The following is a 12,110-nucleotide window of genomic DNA, read 5'->3' on the forward strand; positions in this document are numbered from 1 at the left end:
CAAAACCAAAACCATACTGAGGCATCAACTTCCACATCTTTAAAACTAATTTAATAAGTCGAGACATGAAAAACACTTTAAATTTGTCTTACAGTATTATACAGAATGTTTCTGGATTTCTGGATAACTACTTCAGCATGTTCATTTAAGTAGATTAATGTTTTTGGAATGCATAAGAAGATTGATGTATTGAAGAAAATGAAGCTGAATATCTTAGCATAGAGACCAGCTAGCATGGCTTTGTTACTAAAGTAGATTAAAATTTTGGGAAGGTGTAAGAAGATTGATGGGGAGCAGACAAAGCTGCAGTCTTAGCATAAAGACTGCAGCTAGCTTGGCTCTGTCCAAAGATAACGAAACATGTGCTGTCTCTTTGAACTTTATGTTAATCTAATTAGCTCTTCAACAGATTAAACTGTGTGTAGCTTCATATTTATAGAAGGAGTCAATTTTCTTATCTTAGCAATAAAACACATAATTCTTCCAACCATAAATTTTTTTTTTCTAGATAACCAAGATAACCACTTCACCATGTTCGTTAAGTAGATTAACATTTTGGGATTCCACAAACACATTGATTAGTTGAAGATGAAGAAGCTGGATAACTCATAAAGGCTACAGCTAGCTGGACTCTGTCAAAAGATAACAAAACGTGTTAGCTGTTTAAGCCGCAGGTGTCAATACGGCCCGCGGGCCTAAAGCTGGCCACCAGAGGGTCTCATCTGGCTCACAACGTGAATTTGCGAAAAAAAATGACACTGACGACTGCAATTTTTCAATGAAGATAAAGATTTTAAAGGATAATTTATTAAATGTAAACAGTCTCCCAATTTTCTCCCACTCTTCCTCGCACTAAAACAAGTGGGAAAAGTCTGGAGTTGTCATTACTTACAGGTTCTAATGTTATGTTAATGATCCTGCCCAGTTGAGTTCAAATCTGGCTGTATGTCCCCCTCAAACTAAAATGAGTTTGACACCCCTGGGTTAAACTTTATGCTAAGCTAACTGGTTAACTGTGTCAATTGATAGGTGTCAGTCTTCTTATCTCGGCAATAACATAAACACATTATTCCTCCAATCATCCAAACATCGTGTATTAACCTCAACCATAAAAAACTAAATCCCTTTCCCTCCAATCTTGCTGTTCTTATTTAATTTTAACCTCAAATCATTTCAGCTTGGTGCATGCATGCCAAAGCTCTGCCATTGCCGTGGATACGCACATAAACACGTAAACAGACCTGGCTGGTATGTGCCAAGACAATAACAATAATAACCCTCTCATCTGGAGTTTATCTGTTTTATCAGTCCATCAAGATCCTGCTTCACTCACTTTTTTTCTGGAGAACTCTGAGTTCCTGGCACATGGAGTCTTCCCCCCGATGGAGACAGATAATAGATAAATCCCCACCGGCTTGTTTAACTCAAGCCTTAGTGTTTCAATATTGCTGCTTTCAAATGTGATAGATATGGTAAATTCTCGAGCTGCAATCTGCAGCAATGACTTCAGCTGCCCAGTAGACTGGAGTGTTTGATTAAATGCAACCACACACAACAGTCCATAAAAAATCTTACTGTGTTCATAAAATATGAACATACAGGCTTTCTCTCTCAGCGAATGCCACATATGTTTCCCTCTGAAAACTGGCTTTTAGAATTGACTCTGACCTTTGTAGCTGGATGCGTAACGTGACCATGTGGTAAACCTCCATCAACATGTCGGCAACGGTCGCTTCTGGAGCATCCGTCAGAAAGTGGATGGGCAGAGGGTTCCACCTTCCCACCTTGATGATACCTGGAAGTATACAAAGACAATTTCTGTTATTTTTAATCTACAGTATAATACAGACGATATAAATGAGGCATAATGAAACAGATAGGGGCAAAGAAAGCCAGGACAATTATACCTCCACCCTCTCGAAGATGATGTATTATTAATCAAGCCAGATTAAAGTTCTACTGCCTTGCTGTGTTGCAACCAGTACAGAAAAAGCAAGTACCTCTGGACCATTATCAGTTCCCAACGGAGAGACTCCAGACCAACTTTCAGCATCAGAAAGTACTTAATATGATCTTTCCCCAGCATTAAACAAGAGCGATGTACGTACATATCTGCATATCTACGTACCTACCTCATCATAATCTTATTATTTTGTGGCTCTACAAAGTGACAATTAATAGAGGGTGAAGTGACAGTTGAACATGGGGATTAGCAACATTAGTTTGAATCATAGGATTTAATAGAATTGTAAAATTTATTCAAAAAAAATAGGGAAGAGCTGTTGCGCGATTTACTGTAACAACAGATAGCAGTCAGTCACAGATGTATTTTTACAGATATCTGACAACTGGAAAAAACTGACAACTGACAAGAAAAACAAACAAACAAACAAAAAAAAAATACTGATACAACAGATCTCTTCCGGAGTGGAATCGGTTTGTAAGGAGAGACTCCAAAGCAACTTTAAACTTCTGTATTTCTTCTAATTTTGTAGGCAGGCAGAAGTTGGTTTGGCTTCCAGGCTAGCATAAAGCTACCGTACATTAGAAATATGTTGTTTTTTTTTTTTTACAATATTTCATAAACATTAAACAAGAGCAGCAAGCACCTGAATGTCACCTTTTCAAATTTCAAATGTTTGTTTGCTGAGTGGTTGTTTTTAGAAAGATGATTAGGCGAAAAATGCTGATACATTGAACTTTTTCCAGCTTTGCGGTACCTTCATTGAAATGTTTCTTAATCATTACTAATTCAAATGTGGTTTGTCTTTTTAAGATATTCTATTCTATTCTATTCTATTCTATTCTATTCTATTCTATTCTATTCTATTCTATTAGCTGCTCAGCCTTCAAATACAAAATACGAAAACTGACAGAAAGACAAAGAACTGTTGATGTTCTCAACAGATATCTGTACTAACTACTAGTGTCCATCTTTCTTACTGCTTCAGTTTTTTTGTTCCTCTGTCTTGCTTCAAACAATCTAAAGATGAATCTCTTTAAAGAGAATGAAAGCATATATTTAAACAACATCATACACACAAACCCACCTTTACATACAAGAAAACACACACACACACACACACACACACACACACACACACACACACACATTGTTTTTTCATGCGGACTGACTGGAGCTGTGAAAACTAAACAAAGCTAATCGCATTACTATCCTCTAAATGAGATCCAGACGGGTCCTGAGAACTCTCTCTCTCTCTCTCTTTCTCTCTCTTTCTATCCTCTTGTTTCTCCCTCTCTCGACTCCTTCCTCCCTCCCTGTGTTTACAGATCAGTCATATCTCTGACTGCACTGCTGTGTTCTTAATTATTTGCTCGTAGAGACGGAGCATCATTAAAACACCATGAACAGGATGGGCCGTGCCACTTTAGACCACCATGGAGGTTTCAGAGAACCAGAACAGAACCATCACATATAGCTATTTAATAGAAGAACAGGTCACACGTAGTTCATCTAGGGCAGGGTGTCCAGCTCACATTAGTTCAGGGACCAAATACAGCCCAGTGTGATCGCAAGCATAATAACTTATAAACACCTAGAACTATATATTATGAAAATATATTTAATCATTCTAGGAGTTGTGTTCTTACTCAAACAGAGGACAAAGTAGGAGGAGCAGTTATTTTTATTTAAAGATTCAAGTTAAAGTCTTCTTTCTAATTTTCGCAGGGCCAGATTAGACTCTTCAGGGGCCAGTTCTGGTCTGGGGGCTCTATGTTTGACACACACGATTTAGGATGCAAGAAAAAAAAGCTTGGAGACACTAAGGCACACTTTTTGCATATTAATTCATGACTTTTTATGAGATTAAACAAAATTTAAACTATAGATATTTGCAATCTTCACAAAACAGAATAATTAGAGTTATAGCAGGATCCAACAACTACGGCTAATGGAGAGAAGAGAAAATACAGCGATACAATCTTTCTATAACTCTGTGGTGGCCTCTGCCATCTTATACGCAGTGGTCTGCTGGAGGAGTGAGAGCTCAGAGACACAGGAAGAAACGGAACAAGCTGGTCAGACGGGCCGGCTCTGTCCTGGACTGCTCTCTAGACTCCATCGAGGAGGTATGTGAGAGGAGGATGTTGGCCAAGCTGACGTCAATCATGGACACCCACTACATCCGACTGTAGGGGAGCTAAGCAGCTCTTTTAGCAGCAGACTGTTGCATTCACGCTGCAAGAAGGAACTTCTTTGTGACCTGATTTACAGATTCTTTTGCACAATAATCTGCTTTTTTTTTTTTTTTAGCATTTTTTGAAATTCTCTGCCCACACCGTGTATACTGTCAGAGTACAGGATATTCTTGTATATTTTGTACATTCTTTCAAATTTGATACTGTCTTTTATTGTTTCTTGTATATATTTTGTACCTAATTCTGCGCTACTGTGACAAGCTAATTTCACATACATGGGATAAATAAATAAATGTTGTGTCTGTTATGTCTTAAAAAAATAAAAATAAAGAGCGAAAAAAGAGCTAGTTGTGAATATTTCTGGTGATGAGAAATGAGGATTTAAGAATGCATTCATGTTGGAGTCATTGCGGAGCAGTAAATATAGATCACGTTTAATGATTTTGAAATTTTTTAATTATTATTGTAATTCTGAGTTACAATATGGACAAGTTATGTAAAGAGTTGTATTTTGGCAGTGTGATTGGACATATGATGTCAAGTGATTCAAATGTTATTAGCAGCTTATAAGAAAAACAAAGCTGTTGGGAGGAGATGGCAGAGGTCACAGCTGAAACTAGTGAGTGGAATACAGGTTATGAGTCCGTGCATTTGTTTGGTTTTCAAGTTTCAGGTATTCAACTAGTTCAAGTTCAACAACCAAAACTTAATTCTCTTTCTACTAATGTGATTTAAACAAAATAAAAGTCAACAGCCAGATGTATCATCCTTGAATGAAGCAGGAAATAGTCTCATGGTGAACATTGGTCCAGGTCATGGATCATTCTGTTCAGCACTAAATAAACCTGGTCCTTCTCTAGATTCTCCAGATTCAGAGAGAAATTCAGATGCCTTGTGTCAGAAAATCTAAAATGACATCTGAATACTGTTCCAACGTCATATCTGTGCTCCATTCGGACCAACAGAAGAGTTTTTAAATCACTGACTGAAGGAAACTTCTTCTGAATCAAATAACCACTGGTTTCTCCTTTAGTTCTCTTTTTATTTTCAGTTTTCACAGATTAAAGGACGAAAAGGCCAATTTACTTGTTAAGCCTTTCTTTGATTTTTGCTTTAAAATCGCGTCTAAAAACAGACATGAAATACCAAAAAGAAAACAAACCAGTTATGAAGCAGTTGATTCACAAGAGGAGTGATGTGAGGTGAAAACGGAAAGAATGAACAAAACACATTAGTGACAGGACGAGGACTAATATATACATGAGAAGAAGAAACAAGTCAAGATAATTACTTTTTCAGTGTAGTACGTTTTGTATTCTTAATTTTGTGACAGTGCACTAAAAACATTTTTCAATATTGGCCAGGTTACAACATGTAATTCATGGACAAAGTTTGTATGTTTTGTATGTTTTCATGAGAAAATATCCAGCCTCCCAACATGCTTCACTGTTTTCCTTATGTGTTTCACCTTCAGTGAAAATAACAGCTTCACCAGTGCCAAGCTGGGCGGAAGCAGACGCCTGGATGAGCAGACAAACACAAACTCGCAGAGGACACATGACAGCACGCAGAGAAACGGACGCATTACATGAACTCACTGGCATGCAAAAGCCCCGGCACACCCTCAGTACGATGGCAAATGCATTAATAATGGATTCATCATTTTTAAGTCTGTCGTTCGATGGTCTCTGCTTCTTGTCCACGTTTAAAAGCAGAAATCATTGTTCCCATTTCCACATTAAAATTCCACCTCCCAGAGACAGGCTTTTATGTGGCCGGTTTGGTGGCTTGGCTCATGTCTGAGTGCGCCCATCCGCACAAATCCACACAAATCCACACACAAACACGCGGTGACGCGTCTGACTCCGCCTTGAACGCTGCACGCATGCATGCCAGCCTGCAAACACACACTCCTGTGCCCATGTATGCACAGTAACCCCATTGTTTTAATGGTCACAGCAGCCTGCACTCATGCAGGGCTCCCTCCAAACGAGTTCCAGGTTCCACCCCTGGCACACGCTGAGGGAAACCCCACAGGCCTGAAGCTTCACTATCATCACAACTGAATAAGTGCTCTATAGGAAAGCCTGCTCCTTTCCACTCAAACAGGATTATTGTCCACATTTTGTCTGGTAGAAGAGAAAAGCTTAACCTAAACACTTAATTTAAAATTTTTGATCTGAGGTGAACCTTGTTCTGTCTTTTTATTACAAAAATCCAGACCATCTAGAATATACAGCTGTAAGAGTATCTTGACTAAAATCCAAACAATAATTCCTCCAGATTTCTCTACTTTTAAAAATAAGAATTTGTGTCTGACACGGTTTACTTATTTGCTTCCTTTAAAACAAATCAAATGTTTTTCGAATCAAAACCTTAACCACTCGATACATCATTTTAACTTTTCGACAAATAGTTGTGACAACACAAATCCTAGTACTGATTTATTTATCTTTTTGTCCTATAAAAATAATACAATACATTTGGCCAGTCCGATCCGGCATTTAAACGACATGTAGAAAACAGTGTTTATGTATATGCACTTGAAACCAGAAGTTTATATACACTGTGTAAAATGACACATAAACATTTTTTCTGTGGAGTTAAATCAAACTAATCAGACTCCTGTTTTAGGTCAGTTAGGATTACCAAAATTATTTCTATTTGCTAGATCCTAGAATAATGACAGAGAGTATTTCTTAGAGATTTTTTTATTATTCTCTTTCAGAAGCCAGACGTTTACATACAAAAAGATTGCTATGTCTTCAAACATTGAAGGAAAGCCCAGATGATGATGTCATGGCTTTGGAAGCTTCTGATCTTTGTCCCAGAGATGAATGTGTTTTGGTCTGAAATGTGCAAATCAACCCCAGAACAAAAGACCTTGTGAAGATGATGGCTGAAGCTGCTAAGAGAGAGTCACAGTGAAACGAGTCCTGTACCATCATGGGCTTAAAGGCCACTCAGTGAAGCCAAGATGCCATTACTCTAAAAGCAACATAAAAAAAGCCAGATTACAGTTTTCAAATGTACATGGGGACAGAGACATTAATTTTTGGAGCCATGTCCTGTGGTCTGATGAAACTACAATGGAACTGTTTGGCCATAATGTCCATCGTTACATTTGGAGGAAAAATGAAATGCCATCCCAGCTGTCAAGTATGGGGGGTGGTAGCTTCATGTTGTGGGGCTGTTTTGCTGCAGGAGGAACTGGTGCACTTCATGAAATAGAGTGCATCATGAGGAAAGAACATTTTGCGGAAAAATTGAAGCCAGATCTCAAGATATCAACCAGGAAGTTAAAGCTTGGGCGCAAATGGGTCTTCAAAATGGACGATGACCCTAAGCTTGCTGCCAAAGTACTTACAAAGTGACTTAAAGACAACAAATCCAATGTTTTGGAGAGGCCATCACAAAGCCCCGTTTGCAATCCCATAGAAAATTTGTAGGTAGAAATGAAAAGGCGTGTGGGAGCGAGGCAGCCTACAACCCTAACTCTGTAACACCAGTTCTGTCAGGAGGAATGTACCAAAATTCCAGTAGATCATTGCAAGAAGCTTGTGGAAGGATACCCTAAATGTCAAACCCAAGTCATACAGTTTAAAGGCAATGCCACCAAATACTAAGGAAATATATGTAAACTTTAGTATTCAAAGAAAATAATAAAAAAGTAAGAAAGAAAGGCTTATGTGTCTTTTTACACATGTAAACTTAAGTATGTATGTAAACTTCTGGTTTCAACTGTATATGTATATGTACAGCCACAACAGACCACTGACAGGAGACGTAAATAACAATATATTGGGAAACCTCTGGACGTGGTATTTATGTGGATGTTACTTAGAATGTAGCACCCACCTAGACCAGACCAGGCACCCCCACCCCATAGTAATGACACTCCCAGCAGGATGCAGCCTGACACAGACACACACACAAACAGTTTAGGAACAAGGTGTTGACCTGGCCTCCAAATTCACTAGATCCCAAACTAATCAAGTACCTGTGGGGTGATCCACAGAGGCCCCTCCCCTCAACTCATATGATCCAAAAGACCCCACAACAACAACAACATTCTGTTGCACCATCAGACACCACAGGACACCCTCCGAAGGCCCATGTCCATTCCCTGATGAGTCACAACTGTTTTGGAGGCACAAAGGAAACCTAGACAATATTAGGAAGGTGGTCATAATGTTATGCCCAATCAGTGTATATAGTATATAAACTGTATGTTTTATTATATCAGCCCAGTCCTCTACAGGTTCCTCAGTTTTCTAGTAAATTAGAACCCTCAAACCTTTACCTGAGAAATATCAAGTCACAGTCAACTCATAATCATCATCCTCGTTCTGCACAGCGAAGCTCAAACACCCAAGCAACATCAAAGAAAAACACATTTTTATGTGGAGGGGGTCTTTAACATTCATCAGTCCAGATGTTGAATTATGTTTTATTAATGACTCAGTTAATTAATGATAAGGTGGGTCTTTGCTAAGATCTGGATACAAATGATAGAAAGTTATAAAAAGTCAACATTTCTCAGACCCTGTTCAGACCCTCACATTAATGTCTGTCCTAATCAAGCTAATCACATCTAGCCATCTTTTAGCTCCTTTGTTGACTCCTGGCATTAATTAAAATGTGTCTCCACATGTGTCCCCAGCCAGCACTTGAGATCTGATCTCTGCTTGTCTGTCTGCTAATAACCAGCGCCACCATGTAGTCAGTAGAATAATGTAACAACTGCTGTCTCTGATGGATCTGTACCTACTGTTGGATCAGAACTATGAACAGCTGTTTGACGACTTGGGGAGATGATCAATATTTTGCAAGGTCTCTGCCGTGGTGTTAGTTATTTTAGAAACTGCCAAGATGTGCACTTTGCTTTATTCTGGTACTATTTAGTTGCCAGTTTATGCAGTTACATTGTTGTCTATGTTCCGTGTATGAAATAGGTTGAGGTGATTGGGGTAGATAGTGAGCGCACAAAGGTTACAGCAGTCACAGCAGAGACTGGGATTCACATCTATAGTCTCGTCAGTGGTTTAGGCAACAAAAGCACTTTGGTTAAAGTTCGAAAAAGACAGCAGTTCGTGGCTGAATGTAAAGAATCACGTGTTTGTGTCTCTGCATTAAAGATGAACAGGGGAGGATATTGACCTCTTATCGCACTAGAGATTATATTCTTAAATTTGTCTTTTATTAATCTGATCTCTACACTGGATCGGAACCATGTTGTCTGTGCATCATGACTTAATATGATGATACATATTTTGGAACAAGCTGGAAAGTCTCTCACATGTTCAGATCTTCTTTATTTATTGATCTCTGCCCTGACGTTATTTTGGTACTATTTAGATATCAGTTTCATGTATTTAAATTGTTGATTATGTTAATTTTATGTTATCTATAATATTACTAAATTATAAGGATGGGTTTTTCTGCCTCTTCCCACAATGCAGATTATTGGTATTGATATATATATATACTTGTGGATATGATATATATACTTTTGTTCTTTTTTAATTTTGCAAAACTAAATCAATTAAAAAGATCCCTATAAAATATAGTTAGATCATTTATTTATAATTAATAAATAAAGTTTGCTTTCAATTCAAATGAGGGCTGGAGGCTACAACTGAGTTGGTCTAAGCTTCAGCGGTGACCCTTTGTGGCCTCTTAGACGTGGCACTACAACAATGCTGACCACCGTTAAAGTGTTCGCTGACTAAAGCCGTAAAGTACAGGTCTGCTCCTATCCACTATATGGAAGCCTTCAGACCCTTATAATTGAAATAAACAATATCTCCCAGTTAATTACTGGGCTAAGCTAATTAAAGAAAGACTGGGGACTTTAAATACACCGCTGGGACTCAAGAATGCAGGACACAATTCAGGCAGGGAGAAAATAGCCGGGACTCTGTGCAATTTTGGTTGTGGACCGCAGGGGAAAAAATGTATAATTTAGGCCAGAAATTATTCATTTAACATAAACACTTGTTTTAAAAAACAAAAAGTATTCATTTGAGAGAAGCTGGGCGGTGGGAGGGGTGGGTGGAGTGGGTCAGGGGAGGGAGGAGGGGTGTATGTGATACTGCATGACTACACAGGATAGACATGTGTGTTAAAAGCATCCTTGCGTGGGTTGAACAGAGTTTAAAAGTGTGTCGAGCGGGTTTTGTTTGTGTCGAGTGGTGACGTCCCGTTCGGCCTTTGAAGCCCCTGCTGTGGTGTGTTTTGAGAGGAGTGCATTGATGTGGACGGAGGGGACCAATGTGGCTCACTGTTTTCCATACACTCTGATGAGACAGACAGACAGAGACCTCCCCTGATACTTGGCAGAAACACTGAGGCTGAAAAGTACTACTAATGGCATTCATCTGCAAAACCCACGAAAAACACTCGCCATAGCATTTAGAGGACTATTTCAGGCCACCACGGCAAGATAATGTGCATCTGAGCGTTGTTTATTTTTCTAACTCACTTTAAACGGGCTGTCAATTACAGCTTTGGATTTAACAGCCCAAAACTAGAGAGATGTGCAGCGTAGCCGGCTCACAACAACCAGTTAATACGTGTTTTTGTTTAGACGGCAAGAGACAATAACAGAGACATCTGAGATAATCAGAAGAAGAAAAAAACGGCAACAAGCAGCTAAACTACGAAGTTCACAAGAAAACATAAAAAAGGCTCATTAAAAGATAATCTCTTGCATCTCGTTTCCCATCCCAATATCCTGATAGCAACAAATGGATGGGATGTAAACAATTCTTCTTTTGTGAATAATATTTGTCCATTTCCATTTCCCCATCACTATAAATAAAGTTTGGTTGTAAACAGCTGTAAATCAGGTCATAATTCATTGTGGGATTATTGGTTTGAAGCTCTATTTCTCTTTAACAATAACCACAAACTGAAAATGGATTTACGTGGTAATCCTGTAACCTTGTCCTCAAATAAAGCAATTCTCTTGTCCTCTGTCTTTGTAGCTGATGGTGGGTCTCTAGTTGATGTTCAAGGCTTTAGTTTGTCGAGGTAACAATTTTATATTTAAAAACATTGATCTATTTGAAAAGAAAACAATGCTTGCCCAACTTGGTTCACCTGAAGCACCCCGCCACTATCAATACAGTGGACTTAGAGGACCCAAAGTGGTGAACCGTGTCTCTTTAGGGTTAAACTCTGCGTTTGCATCATATGTCAATCAACTGTTTAATTTGAACCCATTGGTCGAAATTAGTTCAACTTGCCTACAAAGTTTTGTTTCTCTTAGAACTGCTACAACTCTTTGAATTTCCTCTAAATTCATTATCTGTGGTCACCTAATTGCTGCCAGTCTCTTCCTTAAGTTAACAGGCAGCTAGTTGTAGCTTAGCATATTTAAAGTTATCTGCAACAACGACTGTGGATAAACTAAACTGTCAAGAAAGTAAACTTTCTTAACAGTTAAGAAAGTAGCCGTGTCCATCAACTGTATCGGTCAAAACTGACATTAGTTATTGGTATCATTCCATCTGGATTTCATTATGATAGATCAAGGTTACTCTTCTGTCCATCGCCACATTAAGCCCCACCCACATGATCTGATTGGCCCAGCAGGTCTTTGCAGGAGCAGAATCAGTTCCCAATGAAGAGACTCCAGACTAACTTTGTGTTGCAAGCATTATTGTAGGAAGGGGATGTTGGTCTGGCTTCCAGGTTAGCTTTTTATGGAGGAAAAGAGGAAGAAGCTTCTTTCTTTGCAGCGTTAAAACCTTTTAAAGGTTTTATTGTATCTTGAACAGACAGATAGAGGATGACTTTAGGAAGCTGGAGCATCCAGGTTTCTAAATGATGCAAAAACAGAAAGCAGTCAAAATATCAACCTCTTTAATCTGTAGGTTAGAGGATGCTTGTTTCCCAGAACAAAAACAACTCAAGTCATCAATTAAACTAATACAAGATTAGCT

General features: G+C 38.6%; 1 protein-coding gene across 3 annotated transcripts in view; it reads right to left on the minus strand.

The window, feature by feature from the left end:
- Positions 1 to 12,110, minus strand: part of satb2 (SATB homeobox 2) — a 58,629-nt gene that overhangs the window by 20,181 nt on the left and 26,338 nt on the right. For all 3 annotated transcript variants that reach the window (XM_047601435.1, XM_047601434.1, XM_047601437.1), the window contains one exon: positions 1,669 to 1,795. In XM_047601435.1, coding sequence (XP_047457391.1) covers positions 1,669 to 1,795 — 127 coding nt within the window. The remainder of the gene's footprint in view (positions 1 to 1,668; positions 1,796 to 12,110) is intronic.

The sequence above is a fragment of the Mugil cephalus genome, chromosome 12 (genome assembly GCF_022458985.1).
Source record: "Mugil cephalus isolate CIBA_MC_2020 chromosome 12, CIBA_Mcephalus_1.1, whole genome shotgun sequence".
Classification (NCBI taxonomy): Eukaryota; Metazoa; Chordata; class Actinopteri; order Mugiliformes; family Mugilidae; genus Mugil; species Mugil cephalus.